The sequence below is a fragment of the Typopeltis vanoorti genome, chromosome 19 (genome assembly GCF_054136105.1).
Source record: "Typopeltis vanoorti isolate ZY-2024b chromosome 19, IOZ_Tvanoo_1.0, whole genome shotgun sequence".
Classification (NCBI taxonomy): domain Eukaryota; kingdom Metazoa; phylum Arthropoda; class Arachnida; order Uropygi; family Thelyphonidae; genus Typopeltis; species Typopeltis vanoorti.
Genome location: NC_143567.1, coordinates 103868928 through 103896260, shown reverse-complemented (window position 1 = coordinate 103896260; position 27333 = coordinate 103868928). Strand labels below are relative to the sequence as shown.

Here is a 27333-nt window from a genome sequence, read left to right as displayed (position 1 = left end):
AAACTGGATTTTTTTTGGAGGGGGGGTGCAATCAAGCATGTGTGACCCCCTGGATAAATGTGTGTATGTACAGAAATGATGCAATGCTGAATGATTTCACAGGTTTCAGATTCGAATGGGTTGGCAATGACATTACACAAGGGTAATTGTGGGTCCAAGGGGAAGTCGAAATGCATGTACACAAATGCCTGTAGTATCAGATATAACGGTGAGGAGTTTTTGGCATTGGGTAGCTCGACTTGGACTAAAAGTCATCAGGGAGACCTGTTTGACATAAATGATATACCTACAGGGACAGAATGTAAAAGTATCATATTTTCAGGGAGGGTATAAGGAATAAGGCAGGAGGTAGGGTATTGCTGATGATTGCTGAAGAACTACAACCAGCAAAATTAGAAGAGAATTTTAGGTCTGGTGGAAATGGTTCATTTGAGGTTGTGTGGTGTGAGATAGAGGCCAATATGACAAAATAAAGTCAGCAGAAGGCTGGGAAAATTGGAAGTCATGGGGAGGCCTTCATTCAGCAGTGGATCAAAAGTGGTTGAGAGAAAAGATGACAAAATATATTGTTGGTTGCTGCTATAAACCAGGAGGTCCACAGGAAGATGTAGATGATTGGCAGATTAGCACATTGAGTGCATATGATCATATCTTGTATTTCTTTCTTCTAGGTCGTTTCTGACTTTATCAGTCCACCTAGACCTTGGTCTTCCTCTGTTCCCCCCCCCCCCCCATCCATCTTCACATCAAATACCTGTTTTGCTAACCTTTCTCTCTCTCTCTCTCATTCTGTTTAAGTGACCAATACTATCTTGAGTTAGCTCTACTCACACATTATTGAATTCTAATAATGTCAGCTTCCTTCCTAATATCTTCATTTTAATACGCTAATGCCACTGATGCTATCTATTCATTTCCCTAATTTTTCTCAGAACTTTTATATATGTGGTCTCCAATTAGCAGACTTGTATGTTGCGTCTTTAGTGTTTGACTAATTTTTATCTTATTCTGCAGAAATTTATTCACCTGGTTTCCTGCCATGCCATATTTACTTGTTCTGATGTCTGTTCCCATAGTTAATTTTCCATCTTCACTAAAAAGTGTGACTAAATAGCTGAAATATTTTACTTGTTTTATAGGATTCTCATTGAGAATGCAGTTCAAGTTTTCCATGCTCCTGCATATTTTCATAGGTTTGGTCTTTTTATTGCTAATTTTCATTCTCAAGTTGTAACAGCTTTTATTCAATTTAGTAAAGAATCCTAAAGACCTGTGCTGAATTTGTTAAGGAGTACAACATCATATGCATAAACAAAGAGCTATTTTGATTTCTCTGATTCTGATATCAGATTTCATTCCACTCTCTTTCATAATGTGAATTATATATAGATGACGAACAAGAGTGTAGAGTGCATACCTGATTTTACATCAAACAACCTTCATGCATATCCTTCAGTTCTAACTGCTGACTTACAACTTAAATAAATGCATACCTGATTACATCAAACAACCTTCATGTACTTCCTTCAGTTCTAACTGCTGACTTACAACTTAAATATAGATGATGTTAATGCATATCGTTATATCGTTATAACTTCCTAGATATTTAAAGTTATTCACTTGTTCAAAGGTATATTATCAACCACCAAGTTAGATCAGTCATAACATGCCCTTGAAATTATGGATTCTTCACCATTTCTTTCTAAACATTGTACCTCACTTGTAAGTTTTTTCCCTATGTGGTATGGCAGTGATTTGTTTAGTGCTTTAAAATACAGTAGACATCGCTGTAGTGAACTCCTAGTGACCAGAGATGTAATTTGTTATACTGTAAGGTTCGTATAGTGAAATTTAGGGTAAAAATACTAACCCCCATACTCATGAAACAAAAGAAATTGGATGAAATAAAGCAATAGAAATTTCAGAAGACAGAACAGAAGAAATCACAGGAAATGACACGAAAAAATCATGGAAAACATAATGAAGAAAATCACAGGAGGAAACAGAAGAGAGTAAATTGCCAGAAACAAAACTAAAGAAATTGCGAGAAATAAAAAAAAATCATGAGATTTAACACTGATTTTTTTTAATAATGATTGTATTACTTTGGTTTATAAATGTGTTGAAATTATGTTTCAACATTTATAACATCCAGTTCAACATCTATTTTGCTTTTATATGTACTCACAATTTGTCCAAAAGCTTCTTGTAGCTGAGGAAGCACACCATAGTGTATAGAAAACTATAGGAATACATAATAATAATAATAAAAAAAACACTTTTTGATTATATGTTGCTCATAATGGACTTTTTTTCTTTCTCATCCAACAGATGATGGGTTGAGTTCCCTATGAACAAATCTTTACCATCTGGCTCTATCTCTGGCCATTTCTGTCACTTTTTTGAAGCTTGATAATTGTCACCTTTTCTTCAAAGACTAACCAAGTTCTTTTTGGTCTACTTCTTGATCATCTTCCTCCAGTGATTTCATTCAATACTATATTTGATAATCTTTCAATGGACATTCTCAGGAGGTATCCAAACCTCTAGAGAATGTCCATTATATATAATGGACTTATAGGATAAACAACAACCACACAAGTTCTTTGTCTTTAGTGTAGTTGTCTTATTTTCTGCATATGTGTAAACCATTATAAGATTTTGAAAGACAGGGAAGATGTAGCAAGAAAAAAATAAGAAAATATGAACACTTTCTCACTCTTATTGTGTAATTCATAATTCCATTTTTGATAAATTGTTTCTCTTGGAAGTTGAGACTTCAACTTATTTAAGATGATTATTAAAATAGTTTTGTTATATAGCTGCATCAAATGCAGTTCTCTTGATGAAGAATGGGACAGTCCTTTATTTTTAATGTTACTGCTTTCACAATGCCATTTAGGTTTCCATATTTTATTTAACATGGAAACCTAAATTCCATATTTAATATTTTATTATCAGTGAAATTTTATATTTAAATTTGCAAACTTCCTATTTCTAGGGAAGACAGCAGAGATGGTTTAAAATTCTATACCGATCCTAATTATTTCTTTGAACTTTGGAGACAAGAAATGCTTAAAGACACTGAAAAGATGTTGCAAGATAAAGGGAAAAAGGTGACTTTACTCAGCTTATAATTTGATTGCTATATTATTATTTGTTATTTCAGTTAAATCTCACTACAATAAATATTCATAAAGTTACTTGAGTGGCTAAACAAAATGCTATAATGTCACCAAATTAGTTCAAAAAATTGAATGATAATGTAAACTTATAAAAAAAAGACACCTTGTGACTACAAAGAAAAAAAGAAAGAACGTATATCAAGAAAACATAAATACTTAAAAGAAGCAGAATGTTCATCACTGGAATCCCAACATGTATCCTTGTGTGTGTGTGGGTGGGGGCATACAGGATATCGTGATAGTGCTACATGAAAAGGTTACATCATTACTGATTTCCTATCAACGATTTTCCTCCACATTGATTTGTTATCTGTCACAATTTTCCAATATTATCATATCTTATATATCCATCTTCTCAAGCACTTATTACTGTATCTATTTACCTAAATGTCGGTCATTCTCTGAGTCTTTTTCCTGCTATCCTGGCAAAAAATACTTGTTTTGTGCTAACTTTTATTGTTCCATTCTATTTAAGTGACCATATGCCGGGAATTAATTCTGGTAACATATTTCTGATATTAGGAAATGAGGATATCCTTATTTGTAATATGATACTACCATTGATGCCATCTGTTTATTTCCCTAATTTTTCTCAGAACTCTCATATCTGTGGTCTCCAGTACTTGATCAAGTGTTTTATTTCTATCTCAGCTCTCAGATCTATCATTACCATCATATTCCTCATATTATGATAGTACTATATATGCAGGGCCGGCGGAAGCGGGCCTGTATTGCAGTCAGGCGGCACTATAAGGTAGGCGCATTTCGAAGTGCTAGTATGAAGTTTCATTCTTTCTTTAAATTTTTGTAAACTAATTAAGTAATAATAATTAGGTAAGTCAATATAATTGCTACAAATTTACAGTTAGAAAAGTTACAGTTACAAATTTACAAAAAATTCTTGTAAATTCATTCCACATGATTATGACAAAAATAAAAATAAATAAATAAATTGCCATTTGTTTGGGAGTGCCCATTTCAGCTTCGCAGGCGGGCGACATCCAGCCTAGTGCCGGCCCTGTATATATGAATGGGTTATATCATTACAAATTTCCTATTGACAATGTTTCTTCATATTAATCTGTTATCTGAGATGTAGAGTGACTATGTGAGTTTCTCTGAATTTTTCTGTGGTCCAGAGGGGGGTAGTGAAGGCTAGAAGATTGGCTGTGGGTTGAGAGTGGAGAAATCCATATTTGTGATCACTGATTAGTTGGTCATCTCATCTCCAGGTGGTGTGGAAGCTAGTTATTGATGAACTTCTCCATAGTTTTAGAGAGAAGAGAAGTGAGAGCATTTGAGCAGTAGTTTGTTGGCTGACTTTATCATCTTTCTTTGGAATTGACTGGGTGTGGGCTGTGGGGTAAATGCCAGTTGAATGGAATAGATTGAACAGGTAATATACAGAGTAGATATTAGTTCTGGGACATGAGTTTTTAACACAATAGGAAGGATACCATCAGTTTCAGATGCCTTGTTTCTATTCAGGTTATTAAGATTCTTTGAAAATCTTACTAGAGAAATGTATGGGTGACATGGAGCAAGCATTTCTTGGTAAAGTAGGGAAACTCTGTCCTGGCACAATGCAAGAATTGGAAGAGAAGAGAGGTTTGGCTTGTCTTTGGATGAGGTTATGCTATCATCTGGATATCAGAGTAATGGAAATGTGGGTTACCTTGGCCCAGGAAGATCAACTATCATTTGGACAGGAGGCCAGTTTTCATCCTTTGGCCTTTTCAAAATCTGATTTGGACTTGTTGATGGTTCTTTTACAGCTGTTGCGAGCTGCATTATATGTGCATGAGAAACTGGAGTTTTGGTCTTGAGCCACTTTTGGTATACTTAGTTTTTATCCTATACTGCATTGGCACACTTTTTTTGAGAACCAAGGCTTAAAATTTTTGGTGGAATGAGGGATGAAGCCTTCATTCCTGTGCAGATTATTTCTGTTATTTAGTCTGAGCAGATGTTTGGATCAGGAGATTTGGCGCAGTTGTTGGACCATGGAAAGGAGGAGTTTAAGTCACGGAAGTCATCAGATTTGGCACCCTTTAGTGCCAAAGGACATGAGACTGAGAACTGTTGGATGAAGAGAGTGTTTCATGCCAGAGGAGACCTGTATAAGGTTGTGGTCTGAGTTCCAAGAGGGGAACTAACATCCACAGTATATTTGGAAGGGGAGCTTGTTATAGAAATAGACGATCTGTGCTAGGTTGTTCTAATGGCATACCTGCCTGCTTGATTGATGATACTGGAGAAGAGATGCCAATTTGAATTGCAGACATTGAAGTTCCTAAAAATAATCCTTTCTTTCATAGTTATACGGTGATCATCATTCATTATGATTAATTATGGAGACAACTACTGTGTTAGAGTAATAACTTCAGTTTATTATAAACCAAAATAATCACCTGATGTTTCACCCTTCATATTGAGGTAATCATCTGGAGTACACATGCACAGTGGATTCTGGTTAATTTGGCTCAATTAAGTGGCTGCCTCAGTTAAATGAAGTTGTATGTCAAGAGTTTAAAAAGTGTATGTACATAAGACAAAATACAAGTTTTTCATTCATTCCATAGCTAAATTACTGACTTATAGATTTGGTTTTAATTAAAGTATTGTTTATCTGCCATAAAAGTGATTTCATTTATATACATATTAACACACAGTTAATGACATTGTATCAGGTCATCCCAAAAGTAATGTCGCTTTTAGCATTAAGTTTTGAAAGGATATAAAAGATAAATCACTTGCTAATTTAATAAAGTATATATTCTCCATGTGATTCAATAATGCTCTTCCAATGTTGTGAAAGCTTCATAATGCCATTTCTATAGAATTCAGGAGGTTTGGAGACAAAGAATTCTCATAGGCTCAATTTCAGTGTTTCTAATGTATCGTATTGTTTTTCATTAATGAAATGCTGCAAACTTCGAAATAAGTGGTAATCTGGAGATGCAAGATCAGGAGAATACGGAGGATGTGGAAGCTTTTTCCAGCTGAGTTCCTCAATCTTGGTACAGATGATTCTTGTACTTTGAGGGCATGTGTTATCATGATAAAAAAACAACACCCTTTTGAATTCCCAGAGAACTTCTTTTCTCTCAGTTTTTCATTCGATCAATCTAGTTGTTCACAGTATACTTCAGCTGTGATTGTTTTCTTTTGTGACAAGAGTTCAAAGTGTATAATTCCAGCTATATCCCACCAAATGCTTAAGAAAACATTCTGAGGATGAAGGTCTTATTTTGGCTGAGATTTAGCCTATATCCTCTGAATGAACCCACTACCTTCAGCACTTAACGATCTTGTAAAGTATCCACTTTTCATCACTGGTGACTACACGACTCAAAAAAATGGAAATTGAACCTCTTGAGAATGAAGAGCAGTGCAGATGTTGATGTGATCTCTTCGATTGTTCATCAGTTCATGAGGAACCCACTTGCTGAGCTTAGACACTATTTCAAGTTCTTGCAAATGGCAATGGATGGCCAATGACAATGAATTAAGATCTTTTGCTAAATCTTCAACAGTTGCATTTGCATTTCTTGCATTAGCAGCTTCCAGCATATTATTATTGAGAGAGACAGGGTGCCCAGAGCGAGGGGAGCCTTTCAAGCTAAAGTCCCCTTGTTGCAATTTTTGGAACCATTGCTGAAAGTTTTTGAAACATTATTGTTATACACTTCTTGCACATTTTTTACAGTGTTAGCAGCACTGTTGCCTTTTTTGAACTCATAAAACATGATGTACCTAATGTGCTCTTCAGTGACCTCCATAGTAATAAATTGTTATTTAAACAATAACTTATGTATGATATTGTTGCAAGGTGGAATTCCTTAGAATGAAGCTGCATCAGCTTAGTGGTGCTTATATAGCTTTAAAAATTCATGTTTGGACAAGCTGAGACACATTTGAACAAGTATAGTATAAAAAAAGATGACATTACTTTTGGGATGACCTGATAGGATTGCTTCTCTTTTTGCAATTGGTTTCAAAGGGTAGACTATAAGATGGTTTGTGTACCACATCTGATCTTAGAAATGTCAAATGCAAATATATGAGCTTCTCCAAACTTTCCATGACTTATGTCCATAGGTGGGTAATGATAATTAGGAGAATGGCAAAGTCCATATCATTATTTAATGGTAGACCTCCAGTTGGTGAAGAAGTTGGTTAGTCCCCTTCTGGACTAGTTTTGCAGTTCTCTCAACTATGAAGGGATTCAACATTCTTTTGTATGCTACTAAAATTTAATGTTTTAAACACAGACTCTAAGTTCTTTTTGTAGAACTAGAGTAACTACTGCTTGACAGAACTAAAACTTGCATGTGGCATTTTGTATTTTCACTGCTCCCCTCTCTCTAGAAAATTTAAGAACTGCACAGAATTCATTCCTTGAAGGAGCTTCATTGACATTAAGTTGTAGTAGCATAAGGATCAAGGCATTAATTTATTCATCACTCAAGTTTTTGTGCTTGCTGTTCCATCCACTAATTGTCTGAGAATTCCTGATCTACTACAGTTGACTATCAACATAGTAAATCTTGCTTTTCAAACTACCAAAAAAAGTGTCCCAGCTAAAACCATTGCCCACAGTGCTGTTCTAAATAAAATTTACTATAGCAAACTATCCACTATAAGAAACTGTTCTTGTAATCTATAAGAGTTGGCTATAGTAACAATTGAATGTATTAATTTGTATTAACTAATTAACTTGCTTAATCAATTTGCTTTTAATGTGTAAATGTAAATGCAAACTGTTGATTGGGTAGTTTGCTGCTTTGCATCTACCCAGCTGTAGGATCATTATGGTGTAGATGCTTCAAACCTGTCTTTAAGAGGTAGGTAATTTCCACTGGGTATATAATTGACTCCTTACTGGAACTGAAGTGTTTGGAAAAAAATAACACCCTAAGAAATCGGTTTCCACAATATCCAATCCTTGGCCTATTTGCAGTATTATATATGCTTTTAATGTGTTCTTATGTGTTTTACTCTTTGTTATATTTGATATTTCGTCTTTTATTTATTTATTTTTTATATTAACCCCACATAAGAACTCGCAACTTACAGCAGAATAGTATATCGGAAAAAGTTAAGGAGAAAGAAAGCATCTATTAATGCGTATCTTAAAGAGTTATATGTTGTAGCCACTAGGGAAAACAGTATGGGGGGAAGATTGTTCAAAAGAAAGGTAAATGAAAGAGGAGGAAGATGAGTAATTTGTACAATAAGGTTAAATTGTTCTTTAATAGATAATACTCGTGCAATGAAATATTACTTATTTCCTTGTGTTTTTCATGTAAATTAAAGAGAACAATAAGTTTGAAGCTGAACTGTGTATGGATATTGACCATGCAGCTGCTCCTGTTTTAACATTTTTAGAGAAAGTGGAGGAATGATATTGGCAAATTCAGTGGAGTAGCACCCATGAAAATACCTATAAAAAAGTGAAGTGAATGCTCAAACACAATCCTAATCTGAACAAAAATGACAGTCTAACCATTCCAAGAATGTAGATGACCCATTTGCAACAATTATAGCAACCAGAACAAGCTAAAGAAAAATCTCAATACAAGAAGACTTGGTGAAGTTTTTTTTTTTTTTTTAAGCATTCAATAGGAAATCTTGAATGTACAAGTCCAGAAGAAAATTTTAGTATAGCAACTGAACTTTACAAGACCTGAAGAAAAGCTTAGTACAGGAGGACTTTAGCAGGGCTTATTTTTTATTTTTATTTTTTTTTTTTACCACTAGAGGTGAGGCTGAGTAAAAGATCAATTAACAGCATAGATTCTATTTACCTTTGTAGAGTCAAGAGCATGTAGCTTGCTTTCATATACACATGTATTTTTCTGATGATGACCTCAATACAGGGGTCAAAATGTCAATTATTATTTTTTTAATAATAAATAAAATAATCATTTCAACATGTGTGTTTTGTGTCACCATTACAATGATTGCTGCTTACTCTCATGTCACATGATAAATCCATGTTTCATCTTTGTCACAATGTAGTTGAAAAAATTCATTGCTACCACCATGCATTTTATTTTTGCGATCATCAGTGAGCATTTTTGATACCTATCTTGCACAATATGGGATACTGTAAATCTTCCATGATTCTTTCATGCAGTAAAGAACGGGAAATATGTGCTCAATTCAGAAATAGTGAATCTTCTATTTTCTCCTTCATTTGGTCATGCAGATCGGCACTAATTTTATATATCATCATATTTTCCATATATTTTCATATATATTTTCCTCCAAATTAGTCTATTACTTGTCAGTACTCCAATATTGTTGTATCTAACATTTTGTTCTTTTAAAGCACTTCTGATTGAATCAATGTGCCTAGACTTTGTTCTTTCTCGGAGTCTTTTTCCTACTATCTTGACACCTGTTTTGCCAACCTTTCTTATCACATTATGATTAAGTGTGACTATGCTACATTAGATTAGTTCTTCTTGAATGCTAATAATATCAAGTTCCTTTCTAATATCTTCATTTTTAATGATTCTGCCATTGATGCTATCAGTTCAGTCCCCTAATTTTTCTCAGAATTCTCATATCTGTGGTTTCTAGTCATTGATCAAGTGCTTTATTTCTAACCCATTTCTCAGATTCATAACTTAAAACTGATTTGAACACTGTCACGTATACTGCAAGTTTAGTGTTTTGGATAATTATTTTCTTATTCCATATAAATTTATTCAACTGGCTCACCACCATACTAGCTTGACTTATTCTGTTGTCTATTTCCAAATTTAACTTGCTATCTTTATTAAAAACTGTGGCTAGATAGCTGAAATATTTTACTTGTTCTATAGGCTATCCATTCAGAATGCAGCTGAAGTTTTCTGTGTTCCGGTGTATTTTCATAGTTTTAGTCTTTTTATTGTTATTTTCATGCTAAATTTGTTTCAGCTGTTATTTAATTTAGTTAGAGAATCCTGGAGACTTGCTCTAGCTGTGTTTAGTAGCACATCATCATCTGTAAATGATGATGCTTTAATCATCTGTAAATGATCTAATATCAGTCCTTATTCCTTTCTTTCATAATGCGATCCATATAGATTATGAATAAGAGTGGAGATAATGTGCATCCTTATCTTACACCTGACTTTACATCAAACCATCTTCCTGTATTTCCCTCAATTCTAACTGCTGACTTACAACTTAAATATAGACTTTTTGATAGTTAACATATGGTTCTTTTTTTACTAAATATGATACATTATATTGGATTTTTTATTGGACCATGATTTTGATAAACATATATACATAATCGTCAACAAGTTTCGCCAGCTAGGGTCTGTCTGTCTGACTTCTTCAAGACGAGAAAGGTTATATTAACATTAAATGCTAAGATCCTAGCTGGTAAAACTTGTTGACGATTATGTATATATATATATATATATATGTATGTTTATCAAAATCATGGTCCAATAAAAAATCCAATATAATATATCATATTTAAATATAGACTGTGTATTGCTCTGTATAATGTTCCATTTATCCCAAATTGTAGTGTTTTGAAAAGCTTTATAACTGACCACCATGTAATATGCCTTTTCCAGATCTACAAAACATAAGCAGATCCTTGTCATACTCCCATGATTTCTCAACTATTTATCATAAAGTGAAAATCTGATTCTGAAACCTGCTTGTTCTTTTCTAAGTTTCTCTTCCACAATTTTTCTCAGTCTCTTTTAAAGTATGCTTGCATAAATTTTATCTTGAATACTCAGTAGAGAAACCCTCTGTAATTCTCACATTCAGCTTTATTCCCTTTTTCATGTTAACTATGAGAGCTCGACTCCAATCATCTGGAATTCAACTTTCTGACTAGACCCTCTGTATTATGCAGTGTATCCACTGCAAAACTGTCTTAATGTATGGAAGCGAAATCTGGACAATAAAACAAAAAGACAAACAAAGATTAACAACAGCAGAAATGAAGTTTATGAGAAAAACTGCAAAGTATACCCTGTTTGATCACAAAAGAAACGAAGCAATTATGAAAGAATTAAACCAAGAACCAGTAATAGAAAAAATTAAAAAATATAAACATAAATGGATGGAACACGTTCAAAGAATGAAAACAGAAAGATTAACCAAAACAAGCCTTAAAGTACAAGCCATTAGGAAAAAGAAAACCAGGACATCCTCTTAAACAATTCAACGATAACTTCTAAGGCTGGAACAGGCCATACTAGGCCTAAATCCTTGATATGCATGATGATGATGACGATCCACTGCAAAACTTTTAGACCTCCATACATAAGCATTTCTGGTCGATTGTCATCTATTTCAGCTGCCTTTCCACATTTCAAGTTTTTGATGGGTTTTTTCCTGCCTCAAGAGTTGATATGTTCTGAAATGATCTGATTATTTCATCAGAGGATGTAATTGTGAGAGGGGTTTCACACTTTCCTCCCATTGATGAAAGTGATTATGAAATGATCACCTGTGTTGTGGCTAGTCATGTGCAGACTTTTGTGAGGAAATGATATATGTGGAATTATAAGGCTGGCGATTATGACAAGCTTTGGAGACAGCTTGGAGCTATAACATGGAACAAGGAGTTGAGCAGCAAAGAAATAAATAACAGCATCAATGTATTATTCCAAAGGCTGAATAAGGTAGGTGTAATATAGATGAATGTGGAGCTTAAGCATGAAATCTGGAAAAAGAAAGTACTTTGGAGGAAGTACAAAATGAATAATGGTACTAGTAGCAAGGCTTATATGTTGGTCAGACATAACTGGTAATTAGTTTATGGAATTAACAACGCATATAAAGTATATTAATTAAAGGTCACTTTAATGAATAACTTCTATATTTCGGCAACGTCACATTGCCATCTTCAGGAACATAAAGATATGGTATGTACACGCAGGCACCAACACAAAGCAAATGAAGAAGAAAGCAAGAAACTAATATTGTTCCTAAAGTCCTAATGGTGCCCTCTGGTGGGCTGATTTGGTAGTCTTGGCAGTTGGGCTGAAGTTCTCATAATGTAAGTCTCCCAAATTTGGGGTAGTTTCATGCACCCAAATTTGTTGAGGTTAGGAACGCTTTTTAGAGCTGCTGAAGATTCTTTGAATAATCTTTCGTATTTAAACTTGCTGTGATGAATTATTTTTGTTTTCTTCCAACGAATTTTATGGTGGGTATCTAAGGCATGGTCTGCCAGCCCAGAGCGGCTGTACTGCTTTGTGTTCTGAAATCCTGATATTTGTTGTTCTGCCTGTTTGGCCAAAGTAGGACAATTTGCAGCTGCAAGGGACCTGGTATACACCAAGTAGGTCTAGGGGAAGTGGTTGGTATAGCGGATAAGGGATGCCAACTTTTTATATGGTCTGTAACAGGAAGTAAGGTCATATTTTTTGAGGATATTGGTTATTTTCTCAGAGATGCCCTGGATGTAGGGGATGGTGATAGACTTGGTGTAATCTTTATTGGGGAGGGGGGTTGTGGTTTACTGGTTTTAGTATTTTTTTGGGGTTATAGCCATTGGCTAAGAAAGTGTTGAGGATGTGGTTTAGTTCAGTAGTTAGGGCCTTGTCATCTGAGCAGATTAATTTTTCCCTGTTATATAGTGTTTTTATAACCCCATATTGTTGTGAGGGGGTGGGTGGGACTGCTGGTGAATGTATCTGCCATTACGGGTGGGTTTTCTGTGAACAGAAAAAACCAAAGATCCATCAAGCTGGCGGGTGATTAAAGTGTCTAGGAAGGGGAGGGTGTTGTTTTCCTCTTTTTCTAAGGTGAACTGGACTCTGGGGTGTTGTTTGTTTAAGTGTGTTAGGAAGGAGTGGAGTGTGTCTGAGCCATGTGGCCAAATAGCAAACACATCATCCACATAACGAAGCCAAATAGTGGGTTTTTGTGGGGCGGAGTGTAACGCTTTCTCTTCAAATGTCTCCATAAAGAAATTGGCCAAGGGTGGGGAAAGCGGTGAACCCATGGCTGTCCCCTCTATCTGTTTGTAGAACTTTCCTTGCCAAACGAAATAGCCTGAGTTCATTGTGAACTGAAATAGGGCTGAGATATCGGGAGGAAACTTAGCTTGGATGAGCTCTAGGGTTTCTTTGAGTGGGACATTAGTGAATAGGGAGGAGACGTCAAAACTGACCATTATGTCAGTGTGTTGGAGTGGCCGTGATCTATGGTCGATACTTTATGACGTCTCATGCGCATCGGCAATAAAAGAATTCGAAAAAATACAAAAACCTGACAAAGAATTCTACTTCCTTACCACAGCCACCACTCAACACTAGTCAACCTCTCGTCGGCAGTTTTAAAGCCTGAAGCACTCACCGCACTTTCACGTGGTCACAATTTCGCCCTAGCTCCTAAAGGAATACCTGCCGAAGAAATCATGATCCAGATAGAACGTGGGATTCGCAACCTGCCTAACCATATCGCCAACAACGTTAGACTAGATTTAGTCAGTGTTCTCACTAAAGCCAAACCTCCAAAAACCAACTTATCCAAAAACGAATATGCAGCCCTACAAGAATTGAAAAACAACAAAAAAATAGTAATAACCAAGGCGGATAAGGGAAACGCCATTGTGGTGCTCAATCAAAAAGACTACAAAGGTAAGCTAACTGCTTTAGTACTAAACCGTACGACTTACCTTCCCATTGAATATAATCCGACCAGCTCTCAGATTAGAACTCTCCACAGACTCCTTAAGAAGGTCACTTCTTGGCCTGTGGAAGTTACCAACAAACTAAAACCTTATAACTCTAGACCCCCCCCGATTATATGGACTCTCAAAAATGCACAAACAAAATGTGCCATTGATTCCCCCACATATAAATTAGCCAAACATTTAGCCAAAATGCTCACACACTACACTGGCAACACATGTAGTGTGTGAGCATCACACATAAAAAACTCAGCCCACTTTAAAGCCAGTATAGAAAACCTCGCACTCCAACACACTGACATAATGGTCAGTTTTGACGTCTCCTCCCTATTCACTAATGTCCCACTCAAAGAAACCCTAGAGCTCATCCAAGCTAAGTTTCCTCCTGATATCTCAGCCCTATTTCAGTTCACAATGAACTCAGGCTATTTCGTTTGGCAAGGAAAGTTCTACAAACAGATGGAGGGGACAGCCATGGGTTCACCGCTTTCCCCACCCTTGGCAATTTCTTTATGGAGACATTTGAAGAGAAAGCCTTAAACTCCGCCCCACAAAAACCCACTATTTGGCTTCGTTATGTGGATGATGATGTGTTTGCTATTTGGCCACATGGCTCAGACACACTCCACTCCTTCCTAACACACTTAAACAAACAACACCCCAGAGTCCAGTTCACCTTAGAAAAAGAGGAAAACAACATCCTCCCCTTCCTAGACACTTTAATCACCCGTCAGCTTGATGGATCTTTGGTTTTCTCTGTTCACAGAAAACCCACCCATACTGGCAGATACATTCACCAGCAGTTTCCCACCCCCCCCTCACACCAATATGGGGTTATAAAAACACTATATAACAGGGCAAAATTAATCTGCTCAGATGACAAGGCCCTAACTACTGAACTAAACCACATCCTCAACACTTTCTTAGCCAATAGCTATAACCCCAAAAAAATCCAAAAAATACTAAAACCAGTAAACCACAGCCCCCCTCCCCCCTCCACAATAAAGATTACACCAAGTCTATCACCATCCCCTACATCCAGGGCATCTCTGAGAAAATAACCAATATCCTCAAAAAATATGACCTTACTTCCTGTTACAGACCATATAAAAAGTTGGCATCCCTTATCCGCTCTACCAAAGACCAACCACTTCCCCTAGGCCTACCTGGTGTATACCAGGTCTTGCAGCTGCAAATTGCCCTACTTTGGCCAAACAGGCAGAACAACAAATATCAGGATTTCAGAACACAAAGACTACATCCGGTTTCACCAGTACAGCCACTCTGGGCTGGCAGACCATGCCTTAGATACCCACCATAAGATTCGTTGGAAGAAAACAAAAATAATTCATCGCAGCAAATTTAAATATGAAAGATTATTCAAAGAATCTTCAGCAGCTCTAAAAAGCATTCCTAACCTCAACAAATTTGGGTGCATGAAACTACCCCAAATTTGGGAGACTTACATTATGAGAACTTCAGCCCAACTGCCAAGACTACCAAATCAGCCCGCCAGAGGGCACCGTTAGGACTTTAGGAACAATATTAGTTTCTTGCTTTCTTCTTCATTTACTTTGTGTTAGTGCCTGCGTGCACATACCATATCTTTATGTTCTTGAAGATGGCAATGTGACGTTGCCGAAATATAGACGTTATTCATTAAAGTTACCTTTAATTAATATACTTTATATGCGTTGTTAATTCTGTAAACTAATTACCAGTTATGAATAATGGTAATAATCAGTTACATGAAGATTATAAAGAACAATCCAGGAGAGTGACTCAGTTAGTAAGGAAAACAAAATTGCAATATGAACAGAAATTGGCAAATCGGGCAAAGAAAAACCCTAGAGAGTTTTTTTAGATATGTGGCAAGCAGAAGGAAGAATGATCATGGTAAGATGATGTTAATGGATGAAAGCGGTAGAATGGTAACTGCTGCAGAAGACATTGTTGAGGTATTCAGTGATCAATTTATAAGGGTGTTTCATCCTGATCAGGGTTGAATTCATGAGGAACTTAAGTATAGAGGACATAGGAGAGGGTGGCTTAATTGTGAGTGAGCAGGAGGGATTTGAGGAAATAAATAAACTTGATGACATATCACCACCATGCATCTTAAGGGAATGTTCCATGGAATTGCCAGTAGCATTGGCATGCCTGTTTAATAGAAGTCTTGCAACAGCACAGGTTCCAATGAGTGAATGGATGGTTAAAATTGTCCAAAACAATTTTACCCTCCTTTTAACCTGCATAAATGTGGTGATAAGGCTCTAGCTTCTTATTATAGGCTGGTCTGTATATCTGGAGTTGTGGTGAAGGTACTGGAGAGATTGGTGAGAGGTGGGATACAAAAATGGGTTGATAACATCAGTAATCTCTGTGGTTATCAGCTTGTGTTTGTTAAGGGGAGATCATGTTTCATTTATTTATGTACAAGGTATTTGTAACAAGGGTGACAAATACCTTGGACAGGGAGGTATATACAGTGGTGTACTTAGATTTTGCAAAGACTTTTGATAGACTACCAAACGACAAGCTCTTAAATAAATTGAAACAGATGGGATTGAATAACAAAGTTCTAAGTTGGATCAGTGACTGACTGTCAGATAGGTATCAGAAAGTTGTGTATGGGGATGCAGTATCTTGAAAGAGAAAGGTACTAGCGGTGTGCTGCAGTGGTCACTTTTGGATCCATTGTTGTTGTTGAATTTGTATGTTAATGATATTGGAATGGGTTTAACATGTTCGCTGCCAACTACGAGTATACTCATAGTTGGTATATGATCCTCACAAGCCAACTATGAATATACTTGTATGTCGATTGCTGACTTCCTATACCAAGCACGAGTTAACCCTTAGTATTAGTACCTTAATTTAGACCCTTCTCTTGTGAATAAAGCAGAGAGCACATCTGGGGGCTTGGTAGAAGGGAAATAATTTCAGCTAAAATATAGTATATTATATATGTACCTTAGAAGCCAACTACGAATATACTCGTATGTTGATTACCGACCTCCTATGCCAAGCCCGAGTTAACCCGTAATTTGTAAATCAAATTAAAAATAATAAAATGAAATCAATAAAATAAAAACCAATTTATTCAAATTACAAATGATACACTTTAAAACAATTTTCCAATCACAATGGTGGTTTTTCCTGTCAAACTGGACAATAATGATGTGTTTCACATCGTTGTTTGTTTCGTGTACATATTCGGCATGAGTTTGTCGGTCGATTCTTTTATCTGTTGGTGGTAAAATTTTCAAATAATGAAGATCCCGAATCCTTCTGATATTCTGTGATGCTGTAAGCTTATTCTTTCCAAAAAAAACTGAGATAAATTGATCTCTAAATTTTAACGCAGTCATTGCGTTTCCAGTAATTATATTATAAAATTTATGCACATTTTGAATGTATATATCAAAAATGTGTATTGCAATTGTTTTTGATAGACAGATTCCATCTAATTGTCTTTCATAAGGCGGAATAGTAAGAAAGCATTTGATCAGAAAGATCGATGCCTGACATACCCAAATTATAGTCCCTAACGATATTTGGTTTTAATTGAATTTTACCATTCTGATTTTTTGCTTCAACCATTTCAAATTTGTGCATATTTGAAATGGAAAGAACTTCCCTCTTATCCTTCCATTTGCAATGATGAATTCATTAAATTCATCATCGCTTATATTAGCGTAAGCTTCTAATTCTTTATCAGTAAGTTTTATTTTATTGGTCATGGCAAAACTGAAGTTTTTTTTAGAGACTAGACACGATAAACACAGTCGTCAGCACATGTAATATATAGGTGGGGGGGGTGATACGAGATTACTTGTAGTTGGTGTATGAAACAAAATTCTGTCTGATAAGCCGGCTACGAGATTACTCATAGTGACCTTGAAGACGCGAAAGCGTTTGGCGTGCGGGAACAAACTGTGCCCGAGGAGTGTGGCAGCGAATGTGTTAACTAGTGATATTGCAGATGATGCAAAACTGGAGATAGCAATGCAGAGTCAAGCAGATATTATGGCCTTACAAGAGGACTTGAATGGATAGCATGAATGGGCAGGTAAGTGGAATTGTTAGTTTAGTGTTGCAAAGTGTAAAGTTTTGAAATTTGGTAAGCAATGATGAGATGCAAAGTATACACTTGGTGGGGAAACATTAAAAGAAGTAGAGGAGATGAGAGATCTAGGAGTGATGGTGGACAAGGACCTGAAATTCTGGGGCCACATTGCACAAGTTGTGAAGACATCACATCGGATAATGGCAATGATGTGGAGGATCCTGATGTAGAAATAGAGAGGTTATGATACCTTTGTATAAGGCCTTGATCAGGCCTCATATAGATTATTGTGTAGAGATTTGTTCGCCGGGTTTTCGTGGTGACGAGGATATGTTGGAAAGGGTCCAGAGAAGATTCACAAAGGTGGTCTTTGGAATGTGGAATACGAAGACAGATTGAGAGAATGTAAATTGCAAAGCCTCGTGAATAGGAAGAAGAGTGGGGGAGGGATATGATTGAGACATATAAGCTAGTTAGGGGTTGTTATCAGGTTGACATGGAAGACATTTTTCATAGAATGGGAGAAGAGGCCGTGCTGGAAACTGTATAAGGAGGGAATGAGCAAGGGAGTGAGGAGCAGGTTCTTTGCATGGAGAGTGGTTGGTGAGTGGAATGCATTGCCTGAGTGTGTTGTGAATGTAAATACATGAAATCAATTTAAAGTACAGTTGGATGAGCATTGCGTGCAATGGGGTGTTCTTCCCATGATGAGTCTCTTACTCCATGGATGTCAGATGTTAATAATAATAATAATGTACTCTTGTTCGCATTCCTCTTGGAAATTTTCTACTTCAGTTCTGTTCAGTGCTTGTTTCATTTAACAGTCTTTCAAAATAATTACTCCAGATGTCTAGAATATCCTTATCTTCAGTTTTCATGTCACCTTTATCATCTTTGGCCCTTTATTATAATCTTTTTAATCCATTTCTGAGCTTTTTCAATAGCCTCCTGAACATTTTCCCACTGTTGTGATATTTACATTCTATATTCTTACAAAAGTCATATATATAAATCATTCTCACACAAAAGAGGCCACAAAGCCTGTAAATCCTTGTGTATGCTAGGGATCAAGAGCAAAGTAATCTATTGATATTCTTGAAGAGCTGGGGGTTGTAGGCCCTGGGAAATACTTCATGTGGAAGAGTGTTCTACAGAACCAAGGTAGATGGAATTAAAGATAAAGGACAATTGGGAATAACAGGTTTGGTGAGCTTGCAGTTCAACTGTAAAAGGATGTTGGGCAGCTGCTGCTTGTGTTCCTGTAGGTTTAGCAGAAATGGGTAGGCATAATGGGTGCTAGTTCTGTTGAACATTGCCCATGGAAATATCTGTAGAAGAGATTACTGGAATTAACTGTCTCTGAAACAGTTTGAAGAGAATCTGTTGAGAGAGAGAGATCATCAATCAGCTGAATTACTTTCCTCTGAAATGCATCAAGAATTTTTAGAGAAGTATTAGGTGCACTACACCAAATGTAAGAGCATAGTCCAAAGTTAGGTAGATTTGAGATTTTTACAGAATAAACAACTGGGCAGGAGAGAAGTAACAAATTGAATGAAAGAAAAAAGGATGCCAGGTTTCTTGGAAGCTAAGGACGATCCTGCAGAAATAGTGTGATTATGCCATGAAAGACTAGAAATAAGTGTCAGTTTGAGCAGAGAGACCTGATATTAAGTTGAGCATTATCAAAAGTGAGTGCAGGGTCCTTTTTTTTTTGTACGAAAACAGACAAACTATTTTTGATGCACTGAAGATGAATAAGTTTTGTTATACCATTGCAGGTCGGTTCTGAAAATCACTTTTAAGTCACTTATAGAATATCTTTAAGCCTGAGATGTTTGAGCACTGCAAGGTTTATCATATGAATAACAGGAGAGTGTGCTATTATCATCAAAACTGTGGATAATGTTTGAGGTTAGTGAAAGCAGGTCATATATATAAGGAAGATGGTAGGTGAAATAGCAGAGCCCAGAGTTACACCTGAATTAATAGGAAAATTTGAAGAGAGAGAGAGAAAACTGGCAGTCCAGTTACTGGAGTTAAGGGAGGAAGACAGACTATAAAATGGCAATTTGATGCCAGCCCTATAGATTGCTTTGGAAATGTTAAGAATGATTTTACACCCTTGACATCTTTGTCAAATTTATTATCATCTGCATTCCATTAAGTCACATTTACTCATTCTGAGTGAAACCCAAATCCAAAATTGCCAGCCCATCCTCGTTTGTTCATCATGCAGTTAGATACTCAGCAGGATGCAGCAAAAGGGTACTTGGGTGGTTGCCAGCAGTGCAAGGACCCCTGTGAAAAAAGGGTATATGTGGAACTACAAGGGGGGTGATTATGAAGAGCTCAGGAGACAGCTTGCAGGTGTAGCATGGAATGAGGAGTTAGCTGGAAAAGAGATCAATGCAGCTTGGGGGATTTTCAAAAAATATTTAGTGGATGCAATGTCTAAATGTATACCACGGGTGAGAAGGTTAAATAAGTTAGGTGTGAGATGGATGAATAAAGAGATTAAGCATGCAATACAGAGAAAAAGGGCATTGTGGAGGCAGCATAAGAGAAGTGGAAGTAACCAATTTCATGAGTTCTACAAAGACCAGGCAAGGAGAGTGACTTGGTTGGTGAGAGTAGCTAAAGAGAGGTATGAACAGCAGTTAGCTAATGAAGCTAAAAAGAATCCTAGGGAGTTCTTTCGATATGTAGCCAGCAAAAGAAAGAATGATTATGGAAGGATGACATTGATTTCGAGGAAATGGTATAAAGACAGCTGTTGCAGAATGTGTGGTGGAGATACTTAATGAGCAGTTCATAAAGATCTTTCAATCTTGTGAATGTGACTTCATGGAGAGATTAAGAGCAGTTGATGATGGGGAGGAGAGACTGACTGTAAGTGAGCAAGAGGTGTTTGGGGAGTTGAGTGAACTAGATGTAAATAAGGCTGTGGGACTTGATAATATATCACCGTGTATTCTGAAGGAATGTGCCAGAGAGTTGACACCTGCCTTGACATATTTTTTTAATACGAGTCTTGCACTTGGTCAAGTCCCTAAAGAGTGGAAGGAGGGCAAGATTGTGCCACTTCATAAAGGAGGTGATCGAACTCAAGCATCAAACTATAGGCCTATCTGTGTGTCGGGTGTTGTTGTTAAGTTGTTGGAGAAGCTTGTGAGAACTAGAATCCAGAGTTGGGTTGACAACAATGGTATAATCTTTGATGGACAGCATGGATTTGCTAAAGGGAGGTCGTGTTTTAGTAATCTACTTACTTATTACAATAAAGTGACTGCTTCCTTGGACAGAGGAGAAGGATACACAGTAATATACTTGGATTTCGCAAAAGCTTTTGATAGAGTGCCTCATGATAAGTTGACAGTCAAACTAGAGCAGATGGGGTTGGATATTAGATTAGTGCATTGGATTGGAGACTGGCTATCTGATAGGTATCAACAAGTTGTGTATGGGGGTGCAATATCCAGGAAAAGGAAAGTCACTAGTGGAGTGCCTCAGGGATCTGTTTTAGGGCCATTACTATTTAACTTGTATATTAATGATATTGGCGAAGATTTGGATGGAGATATTCAGTTGTTTGCAGATGATGCAAAGTTGGGATGAACCATAAAGAGTAGTGAAGATGTTGTGGCCTTGCAAGAAGACTTGAATAAATTGAGTGATTGGGCAAGCAAATGGGGGTGTGAGTTCAATGTTGCAAAATGTAAGGTTTTAAAATTTGGAAAACAAAGATGGGATGCAGAATTTATGCTTGGTAAGAATATATTGTTGGAAGTACAGGAAATAAGAGATCTGGGAGTGATAGTGGATAAGGATCTAAAATTTAGCGGTCACATCGCCAAAATTGTGAAGACAACACAAAGACTTCTGGGAATGATGAGGAGGACACTGACGTGTAGAAGTAGGGAGATTCTTGTTCCATTGTATAAGGCTTTGATTAGGCCACACATGGACTATTGTGCCCAGATTTGGTCACCTGGTTTTCAGAAGGATGAAGAGATGTTGGAAAGGGTCCAAAGGCGACTCACTAAGGTAGTTTCTGACCTCTGGAATGTCGAGTATGAGGAAAGATTGAAAAGATGTAATTTGCAGAGACTAGTGGAGAGAAGGAAGAGGGGAGATATGATAGAGACCTACAAGTTGGTAAGGGGTTGCTATAGGATCAATGGTGGAGAAGTTCTACAGCGAATAGTGGGAGATCAGGGGAGAACCAGAGGTCATCCCTGGAAACTGTATAAAGAGGGTGTGAGTAGGGGAGTGAGAGGCAGGTTTTTTTCGTGCAGAGTTGTGAATGATTGGAATGCCTTGCCTGAGAGTGTGGTGTCTGCAAGGAGTTTAAATGTGTTTAAGACCCGGTATGATGAGATGTGTGTGAGATAAAAGGACCTCCTAGATGAGTCTTTGACTCCATGAGGTCTTGTTTAATAATAATAATAATAATAATAATAATAATAATAAAAGAAAGTGAAGGATGAACATTAGGTCAGAAGCCCTGGTTAGTTCTCTGCATCCCTTAAAAGTCTACATGGAAGTTTCCTCCCAGTCATCCAACTTTTTATCCTTAAGCTGTCAATTTGGAATTTAGCTAACCAAACTCTGACAAAATGATGGTACAATGCTATGCACTTTCTTGCTGGCTGGGGCATTGCCTGGTTAAACAATGGCCTTGTTGTTTTCTTCAGGAATCCAGGATGAACAGTGAAAAGTCAGATAGTGGAACATGACCCCACTTGACATCAGCAGAGTTCAGATTGGCACCATCAACATAAGAAGCATCAATGGAAAAGAAATGAAACTAACAGAAGAATTGGATAAATACCAGATCAACATAATAGGTGTTACTGAAACCAAGAAGACAAAAAAACAGGTGAGAACTTTCTAGCAATGAATACAAGATGTTATATTCAGGCAATAACATTTGAGGAAAAGAAGGAGAAGCTATAGTATTCAATATGAGGATATTCTTCTTGAATGGCAGGCAATATCAAGTAGAGTGATGTGGAGAACTGGACAGTGGAACTTATTTGTGCCTATGGTCCCCCAGAAGGTTGTACTAAGGAAGAAGTAGAGAAATTTTTGACATTAGAGAAAGTAGCTGACACACCAAAAAAGAAAAAGCTGGTCCTTGTTATAGATCTGTACAGCAGAGTAGGAAATCATTACCAGACATATAGAAATATTTTGTAAAAATTTGGAGCAAAGCAAATAATAATGGTAAGTGTGTGTGTGTGTGCCGGGCTTTTGTTCAGGACATGGATTAGTTATTATTAATGCCATGTCCCAACATAAAAATTTATATGGAGAGAAGATGCAAGAAATGAAAAAAGTCTTATGACTGTCATTGTTGATAGGTCTTTCCACTGGTTCAGGACAAGTGTACAGAGGATTTGAAATTGTTTCAAGAAGGATAAAATTTAATTTCTTATTAAAAAGAACTGTGTGTGAGAAAGTTTTAAAACAAATCAAAGTTGAGCAGCCTTGAGAGGTGAACTGTAAACTCAATTGCACAAATATTATTCAAGAAAAAATGAAAGAGTTTGAAAACAATAACCATTGAGTGGCAAATTCTGAAGAAAACACTGATTCATGCAGCCAGAGACAGAAAAATCAGAACTCTACGATGAACTTGTGAAGTTAAAGCAACGGTCAAGGAAAAGAAGAAAGTGTATCAAAAGTTTCTGGCAAGTAAATCAGTGTGTGTGTGTGTGTGTGCGTGTGCGAGAGAGAGAGAGATCTAAGAGAATACAGAGAAAGATGTAAGAAAGGAAAGCACTGTGTAAAACTAGCTAAAAAGTCATGAGAAGACTTTGCTAAGGAGAAAAGAGTACTGTAAAAAAGGATTCAACCAAGACAATAAAGGTGGCATGAAAACTGAAGATAAAGATATTTGAGATGTCTGGAGCACTTTGATTGATTGCTAAATGAAACAAGCAGTAAGAGCACAGTTGTAGAATACATTGAAGAGGAATGCAATCAGGAGTACATGTCAGTACTTGAGGTATAAAAAGCTTACAAAAAACTGAAATGTGGAATGGTTGCTGGAGTAGATGATATTCAACCAGAAATGCTCAACTATTGAAGCATAAAAATTTTATGGTGGCTATGCTGCATAATTCAGAAGTTCTGGTGCAAGGTTAGAATTCTGATGATATAGTACCCATCGATAAAATAGGAAATAAAACTTGAATGTGAGAATTAGAGAGCAATTTCCCTACAGAGTGCTCCTGATAAGATTCATGCAAGCATATTTGAGAAAAGGCCATGAAAAATTGCACTATTATTTATCAATTCGAATCACATTATGAAGAGGAATGTTGCATTAATCTTCATAGTAAAATTGGAGTTAATCGCAGATCTGTACTACTCTATGAAGATGATTTTATACTACTAAATAAATCTAGTACAAGTCTGTAGGATTGACTAATTAATTTAAACAGCTGCTGAAATAAATTTGGAATGAAAATCAGCAATAATATGACGAAGACAGTGAAAACAGGTAGAAACTGAAAACATCAACTGCATCCTACATGGAGAACCTATTGAAGAACTAAACATTCAGCTATTTAGTCACAGTTTTTATTAAAGATGACAAATTAAATATGGAAATAGACAACAGAATTTGGGCAAATATCAGAATGAATAACTGGACAATGAGACTCATTTAGGCAAATTTGGAGAAAAGAGCAGAGCAAAGCTGATAATAATGTTAAGCATCTGCTGGATTTCAGTTCAGCACATGTGCTAGTTATTATTAACACACTTTTATTGGAAGTTTTTCCACTTGATTATATTCGTATATGAAAATATGACTTCTGCATTACTTCAACCTTGATATTACCTCTGGGTCTGGCTAATACTGATGAGACCTCAATAAAGGTCGAAACCATTCTGGATAATGACCCCTTTTATAATGCATAGCATTATACATACCCATAAGGATATGTGCTTTGCATTATAGGATACTAAGGCAAGTGATGTGAAGTCATTAGCCTCCATATATGAGCTACCCTGTCGGGAAGTTACTTCATGCACAAACTTTTGTTTGCTTACACTTGGATAAAGGATTAAACCAAGTATATAATATATAATTTTGTGGTATCTTTAATTTAACACTTTTATGTTTCTACATAAAAATGGGCACAAATTCACATGGAGAGAAGGTGGAAGAAATAAGAAAAGTCTCATTGCTATCAACAATAACATTGATTATGTTATTGTTGATAGCAATGTTTTCTCACTGGTTCAGGACACAAGTGTATACAGAGAATTTGAAATCAGGAGTGATCACCATTTAGTTTTGAGCAGGTTAAAATACTGAAAAGAAGAGTGTCTAAAAAAGTTTTAAAATGAATCAAAGTTTGAGCAGCCTTGAGAGGTGAATTGTAGACTTAATTACACAAATAGTTTAGAAATATGAACCAAACCTTGGGGATTGAGTGGCAAACCCGGTGGAAGAGAAGAAGAAGATAACATAAGTTTTCATTATTTAGTATAATTAAATATGTTTTATACATATAGTTAACATATACTTATATAGTTATAGTTATACTCACTTATTTAGCATTTTTATTTGTAATAGTTCCTTGACACTATTTTGAATAATGGTGGCAGTGGCAGCTAAAATTGGAAATGGTGTATCACCAAGTCCTACCCCATTTAAGGACTCCATTTGTGTGATATAATAAGGGATTTTGTGGCATGCAGGACTTGTGGAATGTATGCATCCTGGCAGTTGTATATGTGGCAGGTGAGAGAAGGGGAAATATGTATGTGCACAAAATGCAGGCAATGGGAGGAACTTGCCAAGTTAGAGATGATTTTAACTGACCTCGTTGAGTCAGAGGCGGGAGATTCTCCATGTAGAGAGATGAGTGGTGTGATAGAGGGCAAGAATAGCATGAGAAATATGAATGAAAAAATGAGAGTGGGGAGTGTGGAAAGGTTGAATGATTGTGATGTATTTGGAGATGGTCTCATTTGGGAGGATGAATGGCAAACAAGAGTGGCTAACTTGCAGAGAGAGAGAGATAGATGAGCTGAAAGAGTAGGTGGAATGTCTAGGGAATGAGATGAGAAGTGTAAAAGATGAGATTAGGCGAATGGAAGAGATGAATGCAAGGGAAATCAGAGTAGGAGTGATAGAAGAGGAGAGAATAGGAATAGTAGAAGAGAGGGAATGAGAGTTATGGGAATGATAGAAGAGGAGAGAATAGGAACAGTAGAAGAGAGGGAATGAGAGAGAGTTATGGGAATGATAGAAGAGGAGAGAATGAGAGAGAGTTATGGGAATGATAGAAGAGGAGAGAATAGGAACAGTAGAAGAGAGGGAATGAGCGAGAGATGTGAATGATAAAAGAGGAGAGAATAGGATCAGAATGAGAAGAATGCGAGGGAACACTAGAACCAGGGATACAGTGATGTCAGGAAGGCAGGTAAGTAGGGGAACACAGAGAGAAAGTGTTAGAGGAGAGAGAGAGTGAGGGATGCAGGTGAGCAATTAAGGAACAGGATTGTAAAAGGTGTAATGTATGGGGACTCGATGATTCGTGGTGTGCAAAATAGGATGCATGAGGAATGTTTGCCTTCAGGAATGATAGAAAGTGTGGCTGTAGCAATTAAGAGGGATGAAAGGGTTGAATGAGATGATTGTGATGGTAGGAACGATTGACTTGAGAGGCAATGCAAATTGGGCAGCGAGAGATATGAGTTTCTTGTTCGAGGTTGTGCAAAAGAAAACACAGAGAGGAAAGAGAGTGTGCATGTTGCCTAGGTATGATAGCGACGAGCTGCACAGAAGAGCAGTAATATTGAATAACATAATAGCTAGAATGTATCAGAAGAGAGGATTGGAATATGTGGATGCTTGGAGGGCATTTGAGGATAGAATGGAATTGTATGCAAGAGACCACTTGTATTTGAATGAGGAAGGATGTAGACATCTGGAGAGATTGCTGTTCTGAACGAGTTGATGTGTCAATGCAGGGAAACTAGAATATCCAGTGTGGATGGTAACAAGGGTGGCCTCTTGTGGGAATGTGTACTTGGGAAAAGGTGGGACGACATCAGGTAGCGCTGAGCCCAGTGGAGTCTAGATGGGATAATAGGTATAGAAACAGTGGCATTTTTATGCTTTGTACTAATGCCAGAAGTATCCGGAATAAGGGAGAGGAATTGGTTGGTGGCACAGATAGCAAAAATTATTGGGATCACTGAGACGTTGTTGACAGAAGAGGATATAATAACAGGAATAGAAGTCGCTGGGTACAGCACTTTTTGGCAGTATAGGAGGGGAAAGCATGGTGGTATACTGCATATGATAAGTGACGACCTATGTCCGATAAGAGTGGAGACTTTGGAAGGCAGTGGCACTAATGATTTTGAAAGCATATGGTGTG

At 36.8% G+C, this 27333-nt stretch overlaps 1 protein-coding gene across 1 annotated transcript in view; it reads left to right on the top strand.

Annotated features, from left to right (window-relative positions):
• LOC150096411 (actin-binding protein WASF3-like) overlaps positions 1-27333 on the top strand; it is a 196536-nt gene that overhangs the window by 49465 nt on the left and 119738 nt on the right. Inside the window, exon 4 of the mRNA XM_090409338.1 lies at positions 3002-3116. Within this exon, the coding sequence (XP_090265464.1) occupies positions 3002-3116 (115 nt within the window). The remainder of the gene's footprint in view (positions 1-3001; positions 3117-27333) is intronic.